Consider the following 19,785-nt stretch of genomic DNA (forward strand, 5'->3'; position numbering starts at 1 on the left):
ACCAGTTCCCATCACGGAGGGTTGAGGACTGAGGACACACACAGTATACAGACACTCAGGTGTCAAGATGTAGTGGCTGAAGTCTCTATGAGTGGCACATAGGTAAGACCTTAGCAGAGCACTGAAAGCTGACTGGGCCTTCAATAATCACAGATACAGAAACAAATAAGTTGATGCTCTAGGCATATGAAGATCCTGACAATGAAAAAAGCAAAACCAGATCATTTTCACCACTCTTCGACTCAAACTTCATCTTTGCTATAGCAATACTGCTTGTAGCTGCCAAGCCACACTGTGCTATGCTTCCGTGTCTTTGGAGATGCTTTGCCCTCTAGCTAGAATATTTTGCTCCCTTGTCATTATTCTGAAAAACTCCTATTTATCTTTAACAATTCTACTCAAGCATCATCTCCTTTGCAAGTCTTTCTAACCTTCCCCAACACAGTAATTCTTTCTTGTATACTGTTTCTGTATGTATGTATATATTTATTATTTTCATATTTTTGCTTTTGTATTTAAACACATTTCCATGATTGCTTGCATCACACTATATTCACACCTAGAAAATAAGAAATTGGAGGGAGGGGTGCTTGTATGCCCAGAGCACAGTATCTGGCATGCAGCAGGTGCTCAGTAACTGTTCACTGAACTGAACTAGATTGAAATATATGAGAAATCTTGTCAAGAAGGAAATGAAAGGGCTTTGACTAATGTGGAATAAGCAAAAGAGAGGTATCAAGGGTAACCCTAGGGTAACAGACCCAGACTGTAACACTCCTAGAGCCAGAACATTTAAACCCTAAAATGGGATTCTCTCTTTTCATCCATGACTATCCAAGTTAAAGCTTTCTCCTGGGATCTATGTCGCTTAGGGTTATATCAAAACTCTTCCACCTGATAATGAATTAGGGAAATAACAGAGTATTCCTAAAATAATCGATCATTATAATAAAGATATAGCTCTAATTCTTTCCATTCCCACTTTTATGTTCTACCAGAAAAATTCCTACGAGCCCTGGGCCAGCTAAACAATGGTATAATTTGAAAGGCCCAGAAGGTCATGCACCCAACTTAGAAGCCAGATTACTTAGATTAAGATCTCAGCTTTGCCATCTTACTAGCTATGAAGTAATTCATCAAATCATTTCTCTATGGGTGAATTTTCTCACCCATAAAATGGGAATAAAAGCACATAATTCATAGAGTTGTTGTGAAGATTATATGCATTAACATATGGGAAAAACCTAGAATAACACCTTGCACACAGTTAGGACTTATATGTGTTACCTATCGTTATCATTACTTCACCATTTTGCCAAAAACCTTATTCTCCACCACAAAGTAAAGGTGAGTTTTTCTGCTTCATACTTCATCAAAACTCATCCTGCAGAATCCTGTACCTTCTTGCTTACATGACTTCTCTTTACCTGCACCCTCTTCACTTCAGTACAAAAACTTTTGCTGTGTAGTAGCAATCTCTTCCTGGTGGTCCTACCAAATTTGAACATTTCTCTGATAATGTTTCTTCTTCCTGCCACAGCACAGAATTCCGTGAAAAATTCTTTCTTGAAATACCCATTAGATCCAAAACCACACTTATCTGAGGATTGTAATGTACCCAATCACCTTAACCTACTCCTTCTAATTCCAAGAGTTTTAATAAATCCTAATCTGTCTTCCTTTTGCTCCATTTCTAAGTATTTATTTAAATGTTCCTCATGCTTTTTCCTTCATATCTTATTTGTACTTCCAAATTACAATATGCCCATTCCACAAAGCACTGCTTCTTTGATAAACCTACGATCTCAAATAATTCTGCATTACTCGACAAACTCTACATTGTTCCAAGAGTCCTTGTGCACAGTTCGGTGTACCACGCTTTAAGATTCGCTGATAAAGTAGAAGATTTTAAAAGGAAAGTGATCAAATGGTGAGCAGCTTGAAACTATATTTAAAAGAAATTGGGACTGAGGAGATTAGGGATAACCTGATAACTATCATAGAATATCTTTAGGGTTGTTATAGGAAAGAGCGATGTAAATTACTATATATGGTTCCAGATATGGAAGTTTTATTTTATTATTATTTTTTTATTTTTTAGGAAAGGCAACCTTTGGTTGACCTCACAGATTGCAAGGACCTTGTCAGTTTACAATCCCTTATTTTTTATTTTTTACGCCTATAGCACCTGGTCTTCCTAGGTGGTCTCCCATTACTAACCAGGCCCGACCCTGCTTAGCTTCCAAGATCAGATGGGATTGGGCTTGTTCAGGGTAGCATGGCTATAGACAGAGATGGAAATTTTGATTTCAGATAAATATAAAGAAAAGCTTTACAATAATTAAAATTACCCGAAAATGAAATAGACTGACTTTGGAGGTAATATTCAAGAGGAGACCAGGTGGCTATTCTTTAAGGTATCTTCTAGGGGCGATTTATGTAATCAAAAGAGGCTGAACAAGTTGTTTTCAACATTTTCCCCTCCCATTCTTCATGAGGGGTTAATCCAGGTGAACACAATGTTAGGTAGAAAAAACAAACACATAGTACCATTTTGAGTCCAGAAAAGGCCCCAGTTTACCTACAGAGGAAATTATGGATTTCTTGTGGAAATACACTTCTCATCCCTCTTTGTAGACATTGCTTGGCACCTAATAGAAGCTTAATAAATATTGAATGAATGAGTGAAGGCTCACTTTCATCAATCGGGGTTCTGGACTGCCTAGGTTTAGCTCCATAGTACTCTATTAAACCTATGGAGTTTACATTGTTCCAAACAGGAAAGAGTTCCAATCCTTATGGATGGAAATGAGCAAAAGTTTTTATTCTAGAAGCAACTCTCGACACTTAAATTTCTTAAAGGGCTCAAAGCTTGTCTGCACAGACAAGCAGTGGACTGATTTTACATTATAGAACTACGCTTAACTTAAAGAATTCACGTTATGAGTGTTCTTTGTAATTGTAGAGCATGGGCTTTTGCTCAAGAAAACATTAAACCATTATATTTATTTTTACTTATTTATCGAACCATTAATACATGTGTTGCAGTTTTGTTATGATATATGGAGATGATATGTTAAGACAAGCAGTTGTTTTTAAAGCGTATGTAAAAATAACTATTAACATTAATCAAAATATGGAATAAAAACTACATCAGAACAGGGATTTCTGCCTTTAAAAATTAAAAAAATATATTTCCAGTGCCTAGAAGAGTACCTGGCACATACTAAGCACTCAACACTTATTTGCTGAATGAATTATTGGAAGAGAGAGTGGTGCTCACCCAACATTCTATCTGTTTCCCCACTTTTCTTGTCCTCTTGAGATTAGGTGGGGTCATGGGACTAGTTCTGGATGGGCTGCGGATGGAAATATCATGTGTCATTTCAAATCAAAGCATCGAAAAGCTGTGTAATCCTCCAGCTCTCTACTCTTGCCACAGTGAGCAAGGAGGCCACATGTTTCAGATGGGTACAGCTAGAAGATGATGAACACATCGCTGTTCTGAGTCCCTGATGGCTAGTTAAAACAGAATGCCCACTCCCTACCAGTGATAGATTAAGTGGCATAAACTACAAAATAAGCCACTGGAATTTCAAGATGATCTGCACCTTGCCACAGTCTATCAGTCTCTCTTGATGATAATACAAACAGTAAGTGCTATGAAGTTAGCACAGAAACTGTGTGGGAAGTTGTCAGTTGGCCCGATCAGGAGAGGCTTCATAACGATGATGACAATTTAAGCCTTGAAGATGTCATATTGCCAAGGTCAGTGAGCTGTGAGGTGGAGGACATCCATATCATAAACTTTTCTTTTAACATTGTTGACACAGTTCATTTAAGTGATAAAACATGCTGAGCTGGCATTATCTGTCATGTTTTGGTTTGTTTTTACTTCTCCATACAAACTTGAAAATATTAAACAACTCATGGAAAACTTAAGAGAGTTGAATAGAGTGGTATCAGCAGGGAAATGCTAACGCCTGACCTAATGGGAATGAGGAACACGGGAGATCTGAGGATAGGCAGCTACAAAAAAGTTAGAGGATCCCCCTTTTTTTGACTGACAGCATGAATCTGTTTGAAGCTTAAATATAACCTTCGACACAGGAAAATATCATCAAGTACATTTCTGAAAATCTGCCCACAAAGTCATTTGCTCTCTTATCAAATTTTGTTCTCACATTGACTTATACTATAATCTAAGAATTACATACAATATGTAATAAAATTATAATGAATACAGGAAAACTTTACAATTGTATACTTTGATTAAGAGTCTAAATTTTTACACATAACTGTAATAACACCGAATTCACAAGAAGTAATAAAAATAAGACAGAAAACCAGAAACTATGCCTTCCTCTCCCTGAATCAGCAGTGTTCAAAGAGATGCAAAGCCTATAACCGACTCTTTCCATTTGGGTGAAGAGACTTTATTAGTCATCTGTTTAGCCCTGACTCAGTGCAAGAATCCTTCTATGACTAGTATAGTAATTATAATCAGTCTGAATACTCTGGTAGGGAGGTAAAGATCAGACAGATTATTCACTCACTGTAAAGCTAGTTATCTGGATACTTATCCCAATGTTGGGAAAATGTATTCTTTCTCTGCTTTTATATTTCTTATATTTTAATACTTATTTTCATCTGCTTTAAATTTCATTTCTACCACTAACTAGTTGCGTCAATTTGAACGAACTGCCTCACCTATCTGAGTCTTAAGTACTCTGCATCTATAAAATGTGGAATCGATGAGACTATATATTTGTAACATCCTACCTAAACTTTTTTTTTTTCAACCTTTTCTATATCTAGCAGTAACCTACAAAACTCTACTTTATGTTCTGCCTTCGGACCTTGGAGTAATTGCATCTTGCACCCTCCATTCAGAGGGTAGAAGAAAAGGCATCTTTGTCCTACGTTGTGAGGTCTTTCTAATTTTCTGGTATGACTTTGTCCTTTTGTAGTAGTAGAGTTTCAGCCTTATAAAAATTCAGATGGCTTTTCCATCCTTTTTCATTTGTGTACATACTTCCTACATAAAATATGTTCGTCAACATTTTTTTTTTTTTTTTTAAGTTATTAGAGTACTAAAATAAGCTTCCTCATCCCTTGCAAAAGGTGTTTAACTCTGGAAGGGCAGGCAACTCAGCTTGCTACAAATGCCTCCAAGCCTTTTAGAAGCCTTTCTCCTGCTAATTAGCTGTCGGTGTTTTATTTATTTGGTTCCTGACGGAGTCCCAGCAAGCAGAAGCAAAGGGGCCAGAAAGGCCCTGACTGAGTGTTCAGAGGGTGACCTCCAGTCCTGTCCATAGCTGCAGTTTCCACGGCAAGAGCTTCTGGGGAGGGAGGATATCTTAAAGTATAGTATTCCCTTTACTCTCTTGGGCAAGTTTTTATTTTTTTTTTAAGGTAAAAGCCACAGCACTACAGAGAAGATTCCTCTGTTCTCTCAGACACGGCTCCCAGGCGACCTATAAATCCTGATAGAGGTGGGCCTATGCATGCTGGAAATTTCCTACAATAATTTTTAGTTTAACTGTGTTCATGAAAGATCAGCTTGGAAGTGAGGAAAGACGGGACTGGGACTTAACAGTAGGAAAGACAATTTTAGGCAATGTGCATCTAACAGAGTTTTACATTTTATAAATTACATTAGTGAAGAATGCAATAGAGCAGGTAGAGAGAAACTTAAATGGTGAATTCCCAGAAAAACAAACTATCAAGCAAATAAATTCTGAAAACTCAATACAGAGAACTATGAACAAACTATGATTTATATTGGTAATCCCTAGGAATATTTGGCACTTACTGATTTTGTGTGAGAAAGTGATAGTATTAACAATCTAAATCATTATAGGCCCAAATATATGAGGCTCCAACTCAAACAGGCGGTGACGAAAATAAACTAAATTACAAGAGTTAATCTGAAAATATGCACATAGCACTGGTAATATTTCATCAACTGTTTGCCACTTTCATGGATATGAATGTGTCAGAACATATATGATCCATTAAAAAATACCCATGAAGGGCACTTTGGAAGTTAGAAAAATTTCTTGGGTTTATAGGCTGAATATAGCCAACACAAAAGGCTAGTTTAGTCAGATTCCAAGAGAATGTGAATTCCCTTCAAAACGACCATGAAAACAGAGACTAGTAAGATATGAAAGTGTCACTAGGGCTATACTTTTAATGTTAAAATTAAATTCTAGCTTCAAAGCATACAACGCCTCTCTCGATACAACCCAAGTCTAACTCACGTTTCATGTCTTCTGTTGATCATTCCGCTTGCTTCCTTAGCTACCTAAACACACCTTTTCCACTTTCCCCGGCTTCTCTGCATATAGTCATGCATTTTTCTCCTCTCTAAAGTTCTCTTATCAATTTATGCACATACTAACTTTCCATTTATTCATCAGTTTACAAACACTCTCTACATTCTTTTTCTTCGGTTTCTCATTTGACTTCTTACTTTTCTGTGTATTTCGGTACATGAATGATATGGGGCATATATTTTGTTAAATATAGTATCATTTACACATCTTTTCCCTTGGATGTTTTCCAATCTGGGAAAAGTTTGATATTAATTTAACATTATCAAATATTTTACATGTATCAAGTATAATAGTTTTTAGTTTTTTGGCCTTTCTTCTAATCTACCAATTCTTATAATTCTTCTAATCTTTTTTGGAGTAAAGAAAAGGGACAAAACCCAGTGCTGGAGGTAATAAGAAGCAGGGGAACTACTAAAGATATACTTTTACCTCCACCCAGCCAGATCACAGAACTGCTTCTACTATGTACGCTAAGTCTTCCACTCCCGACAATATGTACCTATCTTTGACAGATGTGTTGATAAAAATATTTTGCTGTCTTATCAATAAACTTTATTTTGTCTAACTGTCCTATATAGATTTGTCATATCAGATTTATCTATTAGAGTATACATTTTTCAATGGCTATATACAGAGTCTGGAGACCTAGGATGTAGTCTTAGATGATAGTAACCAGTTCTGTGTTCTTTTTCTAAAAAAAAAAAAAAAAGGGAATTGTACAATGTTTTCCTCACATAACTTTCAGCCTTAACACAGTATGATTATATGGGAATTACTGTATCTATGAAATTTTTATTTTTGTACACTATCTAGTACACAAAGGGGGCACTTCACTGTCAAGGGTCTATCTATCTTTCAAGACTCGATTCCTATGGCTCCTCTTTTAGTTTCCCTTGGTCATCACAAATAGAACAATCTTACTTCTCTGAACTACTACAGAAGTCATTGTTTATACCACATATGTGACATTATACAATTATTTTAACTCATATGTTACAACCTCTACCTGACTATAAGGTCCCAGAAGGCATAGCCATTTATATCACCCCTTATAGTGCCTTGTTCTGATATGTTTAATAAATTTTGATCGAACCAGATAAACTGTTTTTCTAAACATATAACCAGAAGAAGCTTTACACATCAAATGTTGATATAACTATTCTTAAATGTAATTTCTTTTGGAGGGGGGAGAATAGAAAATAATTTAGGTAAACTAATCAGGCAATAAGGAGTTTTCTTAGACATCTTAGATGCTAAAATAGCGAATTTAGGTGTATAAGTGGAACCAGAATTGCAACTTTCCTACTAAATAACCACACATGTATGTGAAATGTAATAAAGGAATGGGTATTTAGAAGAAGAATGGGAGAAAAAAATTGAAGATGAAGAGCTGTTGACATGACAAAGTCAAAATCTGGGTACAAAGTCTGCTTGTGTGAATATCATGTGCTGGAAGTCTCTGAATCTCTTAATTTTAGGTTGGATCCTCTTTCTTATCCAATAGCAATATACTTACACAAAATATTTGCTGCTCATTTTTAACAAACTTTTCATGAAATTTAAGGGATTCACATGACCAGGAGAGCTAGTTGTGTTAGCTCTTAAACCTGTTTGTGTCGGAGATACTTGTTAGTGTAATTATAGGATTCTATTAAATATTATATAAAAAAGATGAAAAGTGAGTAAAAAATGAGAATTGTTTCTATGAAAACCAAGTTGATGCTTTGGAAAGCTCAATAGAAGAGTTGCTAAAAATGCTGTTAACTAGATATAATTAAGTCAATTATGAAAGACTGGGCAAAAATCATAAAAAACTCTAAGGATTATACAACTACAGTTTCATAAGCAGCTAATTTAACTCTTCTTTAAAGAAATCAAATGAAAATTTGTCCTTAAAGAAGCGAAGATTATAGGTATGGTTTATGCAAGAAAGAATACTGCTATTTAAAAATAAAACAATGGCCCTACATCAAAGAGTGAAGAATGAATATAAGCACATGCTTACAGTGTTGCGGGGTGTGAGTATCATTGTTTATTCTTAGGGGTCTACCAGGGCTCTTGTTTGACCATGTACCAATTACCAGGGCAGACTGCTTCAGGTAAAGAGGGCTTCTAAATTTCATAAATTTTTCACTTAAGAGGATCTCGTAGAAGTATCACATAAAAACTTCAATGTTGTAGATAAAGCATATGAATTCACACTACACAATTTTATGGATGATTAATACAAAGATCAAAGCAGACTGAAAATAAAAGCAGACAAAAATGTAATCCTAAAAGTAATTACTCAGTATTGCTTTACTGATGCTTATGAAAACATAAGATGTTTCTCAATCTAAAAACTTTCATTATTACAATTTGTATCAGAGCCTACTATATTACATTATTTTGTTAGTGTAGGTGAGAAAAACTGATCTTAAGTCCTCGCAGCAGAATACTAGATATTAAATACTAGATATTAAAATATCTAGTATTTGCTTAAAAAAAAAAACTGTCTTATCTTTTCTTCTTGGAATGCATTTATCAGAGAGAAATAACTAGACCAAAATTTAAAGTTAGGTTTACAAAAGATTTTAAAACCAATTGCCTTGCATCTCAGAACTGAAAGGCAACAGGTACCACCAAGTAAGTAAAAACTTTAGGATTCAAACTGACCTGACAGTTTAAGAAAGCAGACTTTCGAAAGAGATTAAAGTGTTGTTTTTTTTTGTAAAATTCCTTATATTTGTAAGTTTTCTACAAATTCATGAAGAGGCAAACAATCTGTTCTAGATACCACAGGCATATATTTTAAAATAATAACTTGTACATCTAAGCCACTTTAATATATTGGTTCTACTTTCACAAATTACCCTGAGCTAACCAAGAAATATGGTAATTTTACCAAATTGTTTCAAATGGCTTAGATTAAAATCACAAAGAACTGTTTTAGACTGACATTTTATGTCATATTCTATTTATACTATCTCTTGGCTACTTTTAAATTTATCTACAATTTGGTTTGCCTATTGCATAGATTCTAAAGCTGGCAACAAATAATCACTCAAAAACACATAAGAAAATATGTCCCACAACACTTTTTTTGTCACATATTCTCATAAATATACTGTTATGAAGAATATACTTTCCCTCTCTTATTAAGTCTTACATATACCGTACAAGGATTGTGGATTTTTATTTAAATAAACAATATACTAAATAACTTAAAAACAAAAGTTATTAAATTACCAAAATATTCCATTTTCTCTATTACTGTAAGCAAACTATATGATTCTGTAAGCAATAACTATTAAGATGAACTATTTTGATGGAAGAACTAGTAATTAATTTCTCAAATGCTAGAAAGAAACACATTAGTTAGTGATCTTTAGTTCATTTTCTCTTCAAATACAAAATTTTTGTTATGAGAAGAAAAAGGAGAATAAAATGCCTTAAACAATTAAGAAAAAAAAAGTGGGCAGAACTGGGTAGAAATTACCTGGTTTTCTAATTGTTTCTTAATATTTAGTTTCTGAAATGCAACATTTCCTCCCAAAAATTACCACCTCAAAGAACCTCATAATTTGTACACCAAAACTATTAAATATTCTTTCAAATATTATGTTTATATGTAGAGAATTTTCTAAACAGATGAAATAATAAAAATTAACAAAGCAATAATTTAATAAAATATGCTTTGGTATGCTAGGCATAAAAAAAAGAACAGAAATTGCCATATAAATCTGACATGTACCCACATTCTATTGTTCGAGCAAGACTAACTAGCACAGAAACTTTGATTACCAGTATAAGGCAGAATATTCTCACTTCAATTAAAGTTGAAAATAAAATGGAAAACTATATTTTTACATAATTAAACAATGATCATGTAATTTTTTTATGCTATATATTTAAATGCTATCAAAATAATCAATGACCTTTTTGAGCCCTGTTCTTTTTTACTGAATATGCCTTAAATGATAACAGCTGATTAGATTTTTATTGCTTTTACATCTGTCCTAAAGATAGTATTTCCCCCCCTTTTCCAGTGTCTTGTAATTCGAAGGTGTCCTAAAAGCAATGTAAGAGAGAGTTTTAAGACTAGATACCTAGATAACTTTAGAACTATTCTAAATTAGGTTTACACTTACAAAAACACTATTCGATTCAATCAACATTAAGAAGCATCCACTGTACATCAGCATTCGGAGAGCAGACACAGGCATAAATTATTTCATGAATAATTAAAATGAAAGCATCTAATATTAAATGAAAGAGGTACATTTTACCTGGATAAGATGAGGCAATGCTTTTAGTGTAAGGCAAAACCAAATCCCCAGCTTACATGGAAGCAAATCATGCCACTGTGGTTTCATCAGCAATCTAAAGGGAAAACAGAAGCAAAGAAGCAAAACAGGGCAAGTTAGGAGACAAAATACTTTTATAAAGATCATGATTTCTGTTTTCAATGGCTATTTCCACAAAAAAGAAAATTTTCAATGAAATATTTATGATGGTTATCACTTATTCGGACTTATTCTATCATGAAATATAGTAGTTACAACAAATGCAATATGTATAGCAAGTAAGAGAAGGCTAAGATTTTGGGGAAGGAGGCTCTTAATGAACTTATAAAGATAAAGAAATGAAAGCCCTCTTTCTAACCTAAACTTTTCATCAGTTCTGCAAAATGAATTCTTAAACCTTATAATTACTCTAGCTCTAAAAGACTGTAAACTTCATCAGAGTGTTCTCAAGTGCTGACAAGCAGATATGAAGACTGTAGCATAAACAAACCAATACATAAAAATTAATGTCGTTTGCAGTTCACTGAAGCATTACTCACTGATGTCATCAAAACAGAAGACAGGCACAATAGTCTCTGATCTCCATCTCACATTGATCCACTTCCCGTCCTGCTGTGTGAACTATTTAAACCCTTTATTTCTTTCTACGAATCGATAGAAGAAATGGTGGTATCTTTTTGAGTGCCCTGCATATCACTGCCTCTGTACATATTGTCACTCCAGAGCTAAACACTAAAGTGATAGATTTGTCTAGTAATACTTTGTTTTTAAAGTTCAGTATACAAATTTCAAACTACAAGAACTTGGGGTTTTAATTACTTAAATACATGGTAACACTTTACAAAGAAAAAATTTGTAGAACTTTGCTTAAGATCAGAATTTCTTTCATAAACTAATATGGCACATTATTAGCCTTTTATAAACCTGCTATAGATATAAATGTTAGCATTTCTGAAGCAGATATATATGAAACATTTTTAAACAGTTTCAAATTATAAAATATTTATATATGCTCCCACCTTTCATTTTTTTCTGAAGCACCAAGTTTTGATACATCCACACTCTTGCCGCTTGTCTTTTTTTTCTTTTCTCTCTTTTTTCTACTAAGCAGTTCATCCTTAATGTGGAAAGAATTATGGTTACAGGTTATCATTAACATGTACTCTTCAAATGTTATCAAGAGTCTTCTGTGAAGGGTAAACATTATAGAGGAACAGTTATGCAAATGTATGTAGGGTCCAACATGATTAAGTAAAATCATCAATCTTTAACAATAAGTGTTGCCATGGTATCCAGTCCTTAAACACACATGAAGTTTAGCACTGTCAGTCATGTGTATCTCCATAGCAATCAAAGTTTTCTAAGAGAAAGCATTCAACTTACTTTTTCTCATTCATCCAACTTTAATAATGTCACTCCAAAAAGAATGAGTAAACAGATGCTAATTCATGAATACTGATAAATATGTTTGATTATCTTTAGCATATAAATAAACATCCATAGCAGAATAAACTATGTAGTACTTTATTAGACTAAAAAAATCTAATAATTTTTTAACCAACTGATCTCTGAAATTATAAAATTATCCTCATTTCAAGTCTTAGTTAAAAACTTTTAAAGTAAACATTCTTTACTTTATGAACCTGTGACACACAATTTCTAAAATAATTTTTACATCAAAATATTTCTATTTGAAAGATGATAATTAAGAAAACATGGCTCTACCTTCTAATTTTCAGCTAGATATTTGGGTGTTCACAAAATCTTATAACAAACCCAAAGGCCACATTTTTAAAAAGAAGGATATTTTCTTCTTATGTCATGGAGTCTCCTTGACTTAGAAACATCACAAACACTAAATACTGAGCACACAACTATTAGAATGAGGAGTACGTGTAGAAAAATTAAAATTTTCATCGGTTGAAAAATAAATGTCTGAAATTCCATATAAAATTAAGGAGGCTAGATCATTTGATTTATTACCAATACTTACCAGTTGTTTTTCCAGGTAGATTGACCAAACCACAGCATAATGACCCACTGTGAGAATAATGAACAAAAGTAATGCCAGCTCAGCATTGCTCATTTTTCTCACCCGCCTGTAGTAGAATAAAGGCTGTCGCCAGTCTGGAAGTCCATTGATCAGAATATCATCATACCTACAGTAGCAAATATAACAGGTTTTCAAGGGCAGTTTTAAATAAAAACAAAAAGCTTTATTTGTATGTAGATTTAAAGAGAGGAAAAAGAAAAAAATTTCTCCAAAACAGATAACATTAATATAGATTATCAGCGTTACAATGGTCTATAAATTCAAAACACTGTATGTAGGTCTAGTCACAATCTTTGAAAAGGTACACAATAATACGATGTGGATACCGGGTCTTATGTTTTTATAGCAACCCAATGATGTGACTTCTGGAATGATATCTAAACTAAAGGAGCCACAGAGTCTACCTCTCATAGTCTGCTGTAAAGACCCCACCACAGAAGTCAGTGACAAAAGGATCTCAATGGGAGAAAAATCAAGATAAGAGCTCTGTGTGTTGCCATGAACTATATCCTAATTGAATCAAATTCAGGATACATTTTCTAGTCAGTGCTTTTATTTCCACACCTGTACTATGGTTCGAGGTTGAAATATTTATATATATTATTTTATCGAAGCTTCTTAATGATGTAAAAGCCTATAAAATGAGCATCTTTTAATTTTATACTGTTCACATTAGAGAATAAAAAAATTTCCAAATTAGAAAGAGATGTGGAAACAACCAATGTTTATGTCAGATTTCTCAATAAAACTGTTTATTTGTAAACACTTAAGTAGAAATTTCCTCAGTTTTGGCTTTGCTGGAAGGGGAGAGCATAACGAATAAAAGCTTTCCTAGTAATGTATTTTAAATCAGCTTTCTTTAGAATAAAATTTCAACTGAATTTAAATTTACCTGTCAGACAGTTATTGAGGCAAATATTTCTAAGGTTAAAAATCAAGAATAACATTTATGATTGTAAAACTCAAAATGGTCACAAAACAAACACTGTATGTTCAAAACACACAACCTGTTAATCTCAATTGAACACAACTCATTAAATATTCTAATCACACTATTTCCAGAATTAAATCTTCACTGAAAGGCCTAATTTGGTGCAACACATTGACCAAAATATTTTAATTAAAAATATTCTGAGTTAGTCGCAGGCCTAATTACAGGAATAGAAATAGGGCCTATATTGTCAGGCAGGTCAGTAGAACTCAGTAGTAGGTTTTTCTCAAGTAAATTGACCGATCTAGGAATAATAGCGCAGCTGCTAAACTGCCAGTCTTGACATGTAAATCAATTTAAATGCAACAACTGCAGTAGCTACTTTGATAGTTATTAAATTGATACCTTGGAGATATGCTAAAAAAAAAAAAAATAAAGCAGAGGATTTATTACAGGCAACTTCTTTTTTCAGTAGAAAAATATTGAGTTTAAATTCAAAATATATTTTAATAAATCTAGAAAACCTGACTTTTGGACCAATTCAGATTATTAATAATAATGACAGATCAGAATAACCAATGTTCGAAGTAAAGGACATTAATTACTACTAAACTCTTAAGAGGCAAATTGTGTAGTACAGAAGAGTCTACAGATTAAAATATGGTTGTGTTGTGGCTAGACCAGAAAAATTTTGATGTTAAATATTCTCCTGTTCGATATTTGCAGAAATTTTTGAACACTAATATCAAAATATAATAATGATTTCATCAAAAGCTATATCATTCCCATCCTCAAAAATTTATACTTAAATCTATCTTTGTAAAAATTGACTCATTTTAAATCAGAAATGAATTGGCAAAAAGGTTTCAAGTGTTATAATGCAAGATTGCAACATTTCAATGAAGTCCAATGAATGTTAAATCCTGAATTTATATCTAAATCTACATTATACTTCAGATTTGTTAAGAGGGAAAAAAAGGTGACTATAAAAATAATTATTTTCAGCCAATCTCTCCCATGAAATAACTTCATGTAAAAAGCATGGTTATTAATAAAGAACACCTAAGAAAGTGGCGACAATTACCAAAGAGCATCACTGATTATTAAATTTTAGATCTAAACAGGACTGGAAGAAAACACAACTGAACTCAAGAGTTATGAATTTCACATCAAATGTTTTATCACCACCATTGTTGAAATGCTATGTTTCTGTTAACCATTTTCTACCCCACATATAAACTGTATTCAGTGTACAGCCAAATTCAAGATAGCAAAACGTCATGCACACATTAAACAGAACTAGGTATTTACTAGGCTATGTCTGCCACTCTAAACAACAGTCTCCAAGGATTAAGCTTAGAATCAATGCTCTATTGATTTTATTATCAATGAACATTATGGCTTACACGACTGGCCATTTTAAGGGAAGATAGCTTCTATTATAGTTCACTATTTAGAATGTATGCTGTTAAAAGATAAATTACTGCTTGCCTGAAACACTGAAAAAATAAAGACACTTCTTAAAATATACGAGCACTACATTCATAAGTTGTTTAAGAAAAAATTTGTTGACAACGCATAAAATTTAAAACGTCACTGTTATGCTTTCCCATATTTAACACACAACACTGTTAAAATGTTCTATAACTGAGCTCATACAAATTGTTCTTAGATTAACAATATATACGTGTATGAATACGTGTTCTAAGAAAATATAAAAGTAAACCTCTGATGACAATATCACCAATGAAAAAGATTATATGGAACTGTAAAGGCATTATCTTGGAAATTAAAACATTAATTGATCAATTCCACATATCTAACATATGGCCTAATTTGTTTACTTTGATTTTCTTAAAATGTACATAATGAACATAAAATAATGGTTACATAATCATTAGTGAGTTACATTTTATAATCTGCAATTCATCATATGTATTTAGCCTAATACAAACACTGGAAAGCAAATACATATCTAAAGTTTAAATTACCAGGAGAAAAAAACTTATGTAAATTAAAACAGCATGTTTTGATATATAAAATAGTAATTATGCAACTAAAATAGAAAACATCAATATTATGAAAATGAATACTTAAATAATTCTAGCACTTGCCTAAATGGTGAATTTCCCATCATACAAAGTTTGAATATTCAGCTTAAAACAATAATAGCAACATCCATTTGAACTTTAAGAGTGAAAATTAATTGTATAAAGATCATAAACAGGAAAGAAGTCTAAATTAATTGATCTTACTGATATACATTGAGCAGAGTAAGAATTGTGGTACACAGTACTTTATATATGTATATAATGGGTGTTTTATATCTCCTAAATGATGAAGGTACTAAGATTTCTTACTCTTAAATCAATGTTTATTTTCACTCAAACACCTCTATAAATTTACAATAACTAGGCTAATGGATTTGTAAAAGTTTAGCAGAATAAGGCTGAGATAACTATACTTTTCGACATTGGATTTGTAAATAAAATATGATTTTATTTATTAAATTATAAAAATACTTTCAACTTTTACATTTAGTACTATAAAACAGACCAAAAAACTCCCCAAAATTAAAGTTGCAAAACTGAGTTAACGAAAGAATATTTGTTAAAAAAAATTTATAACAGATTTTAAAGAAAAATATGCTAATATTACAAAAATACAATTTAGTGTACATATGTAATGGTTGTTATCTACTTAGTACTTTATTTCAGCTAACACTCAGGACACTTGTATAAAAATTTATGTCAGAACTTAGCCTAGCTGCTATTCCCTCCCTAAAGCAAGTTACTGAGGGAGTTTAGAAAAGGTTGCTATGCCAGGCTCGCTACACTACTCAGGAAAACTTGTTGTTTTCATGCTACAGTCTATGCCTTTGGGAGAAAAAAATGGCTTAAAAGTTTATTTACAATTCACTCTTCGGACTCTATCCAACAGAAATGAAAAACATCTGTTCACACAAAGATTTTGGATGAACTAAAGTGGTATATGGAATACTATTCAGCAATAAAAAAGACTGAACTATTGGTATATGCTACAATATGGATGTATCTCAAAAACATTATGATAATAAAAAGCCAAACATAAAAGACTCATATTACATGACTTCATTAATATGAAATGCCCAGAAAACACAAATTTATTGATACAAAAAGATGATTGCCTAGGGCTGGGATCAGAGTGGGGACTGCCTATAATAAGGAAGTGTTTTGAGATGGAAATGTTCTAAAACTGGATTGTGGTGGTTTGCATAACTGTAAATTCACTAAAAATCACTGAATTGTACAACTAAAACAGGTGAATTTTATGGTACGAAAATTATAGCTAAATAAGGCTGTTTAAAAATAAAATTCGCCTTTTCCTTAAAAAAAAAAAAGTACAAAGATTATCCAGTTTGTTATTTTATTTCTACCAAAATTTAGAGAATGCACCTGATTTCAGTGAAAACACAATTACTTGTAAAGGAAACATGTCTATGACAACATCCCCAAATTCCAAATTCCTGGAAGGGTACACATTTAAAAGCACTTATTTAATGAATATTTATAATAAATAACTGTGACACCAAAGAGCATTTATTCAATACCAGTATAAGATAACCTCCTTTTAGAAGACAAAACTGATTATGCTCTCCCGCCTGCCCCGCCCCCACTCCTTTTAAAGGAATTATAAACATTAGGTTCTTGTCAGCAGAGGTGATTGCTCTTATATGTTTAAATACTCATAGGTCACCTGGCCTCAGGCGCAAGCTTTAGAGGAATGATTCTTAGCTTGATTAGTTAAGACTTTTGCCTCAGGGAAAACCAGTTACCAAAGAGTTACTTGTCCCTCAAGGGGTGTAAATACTACAGCTGTTTGTGTAACTGCCAGGTCCATTTTTCCTACTAACGCTCTATAATAAGTGCAAAGGGAACTAATCCTAAAAAGAAAATGTTAGATGATTCTACATTAATGAAGAAAGAATATATAGATAAGATGTGATTTGTTCTAAAAAGATAATTTCAGTAATTAAAAGAAATTGTTACAAAGTTTACTGACTTCTAAGAAAACAGAAAACAAAAAGACAAAATCGGATGCCAAAGATACAAGGAGACTAAATAAAGCTATCTTTACAGACACATTCTTGCTACGTGAAACACAACTAGGGGCTCGGTGAGAGAAACCAACTAGAAAATACGCACAGAATGACCAACACTTCTTTCAACACACTCCTAGGTCTTTCAACATTATGGATTATCTCAAACCAGAGGAATGTCTGCTACGGCCTGTGGACTAATGCCAGCCCTTGTTATAAAGCAAAGAACACTTCAGGAGAATATCTTGAGTCCTTGCTTTGCAATCTGACAAACTGAAGTATTCAAATTGAAGAGTTAGGATGAGAACCAAGAGTGGTAGCTAACATTTTAGTATACAGAATAATGCTAGATAATATATTTGAAGAAAGATTCGGAATGTCATACAGCATAATTTTGGGGACTGTCTTTAAGATATATTAGCTCCCCCAGAGAGATACCGATAATTAAGCTGGCCTTAGCCTAAAATCTCAAATATCTACTTTTTTCTTTAAAGGCACTCTTTTACTGTAGAGCAACATTTTCAAATTGCAAATTGCAAATTGTAGCCCACTAGCGTCTCATGAAATCAACTTAGTGGACCACAACCAGCGTTGTTTTTAAAAAGAAAAAAACGACTAGTCTAGACTAGCCTAGAATAGAAAATACCAGTCTGTTTCACACACAAAAATAAGTGTTTGGTGAAATTTTTGGTGTGTGGGTGTGTGTGTGTGTGTGTGTGTGTGTGTGTGTGTGTGTCCAGAGAACGATGCAAAATGTATTTCTTATTGTGAGTCTGACTTACAAAACCCTGAAACTTCATTGTTATTTATATTGACTTTACCATCGCAACAGCGTCTACATTCCACACATTCTGCAGCAGAGGAAGGGGGCCCCTCTGCAGACTCCTCGCAGATCCCGGCACCATGAACTGTCGTGTGGTATATCACTACTCTTCTGAGGGCGGCACCGAGAAGTCTCCGAGGGAGGGGGCTGCCTCTAACTAACCCTCAACAGAATCACTGGAGCAGAGGAAGGGAAGGGAAGGAGGCAAAAGAAATAGAAGCGAATGTTTTCCTTCCACTCCTATCTTCTACAGACTCACACAAGTCTGTTCTCTAACTCACAAATTGGGTTTATTATTTCAAGAGTGAGAAAACATCAAGAGAGGGGAATAACTCGAATATCACTAATAGCTTAATTCCAAAATGTTTAGGTAAAAGAAGAGAAAGCAAAATAAAAAAGGACCACCAAGCACAGAGAGGAACTATTACTGATATATCAAAAATGAATGGGCATTTATTTGAAGTCAAGTGGTACTGTATTTCCTAGGAACAGACACCCATGTTAAAAATCTTAACTAACGAAGCCATGCCTTGCTAACGTTATGACTCACGATTCTGAAATCTATAAGTACTGACTCAAGCCAGTGAATATTCGATATTAATAAGCTCTGCTCTAAACATTCATATTAAAAACACTGAATGCCTTGGATGGAACAAAAATAAAATACTAACTTATAATAAACTGCTTAATGAGATAATTCTTTCCTTTCGAAACTGAGGCATCAAACTCTAACATCTTAATTCAAAAGCAGAAATGAACACTCACCTCTGCCTTCGTTCATCATCCTTTAAAACTTCATAAATGGCCACCAACTAAAATAGAAGCATTACTTTAAAATAAAAATACTCTCAACTGTAAGAAATCGCTTAGGAAGGTGAACACACTATAATGCACATGCAGAAACCCTATGTGCTCATAAACAAAATGAACAGAGAAAGCCTTAATTATAAGTAATATTTAATGTTTTTAGTAGCATCTTAAGAAGTTAAAAATGCTTGATAACAAAATAAATCTTTGTAAAAGATGCAAAGTAATAATTATCTTAAAACGTGGTTTTAAAAAGCAAAAACTGTAATTTAGACAAGAAATTATGACAATTATGACTCTCCAAGAATTTAGAGATTCTAATATAAAAGATGTTGGTAAAAACTTATTTTGTAAAAAACTGAATAAACACATACACATTATATTTCTAAACTACAACCCCATTTTCAAATAGAAATATTCTACACATAAGTTACTATTTCTACCATAAATATTTACGAATTTGTCA

The 19,785-nt window shown here is 33.1% G+C and overlaps 1 protein-coding gene and 1 pseudogene across 1 annotated transcript in view; both read right to left on the reverse strand.

Annotated features, from left to right (window-relative positions):
• DNAJC1 (DnaJ heat shock protein family (Hsp40) member C1) overlaps nucleotides 1–19,785 on the reverse strand; it is a 205,241-nt gene that overhangs the window by 111,797 nt on the left and 73,659 nt on the right. Inside the window, exons 3-6 of the mRNA XM_011364405.2 lie at nucleotides 19,278–19,324; nucleotides 12,621–12,786; nucleotides 11,647–11,744; nucleotides 10,610–10,703 (exon numbers count right to left, since the gene is read on the reverse strand). Coding sequence (XP_011362707.1) covers nucleotides 10,610–10,703; nucleotides 11,647–11,744; nucleotides 12,621–12,786; nucleotides 19,278–19,324 — 405 coding nt within the window. The remainder of the gene's footprint in view (nucleotides 1–10,609; nucleotides 10,704–11,646; nucleotides 11,745–12,620; nucleotides 12,787–19,277; nucleotides 19,325–19,785) is intronic.
• On the reverse strand, nucleotides 2,177–2,290 carry LOC111742551 (annotated as a pseudogene).

This window comes from Pteropus vampyrus, unplaced genomic scaffold (assembly GCF_000151845.1).
Source record: "Pteropus vampyrus isolate Shadow unplaced genomic scaffold, Pvam_2.0 Scaffold96, whole genome shotgun sequence".
Taxonomy (NCBI): domain Eukaryota; kingdom Metazoa; phylum Chordata; class Mammalia; order Chiroptera; family Pteropodidae; genus Pteropus; species Pteropus vampyrus.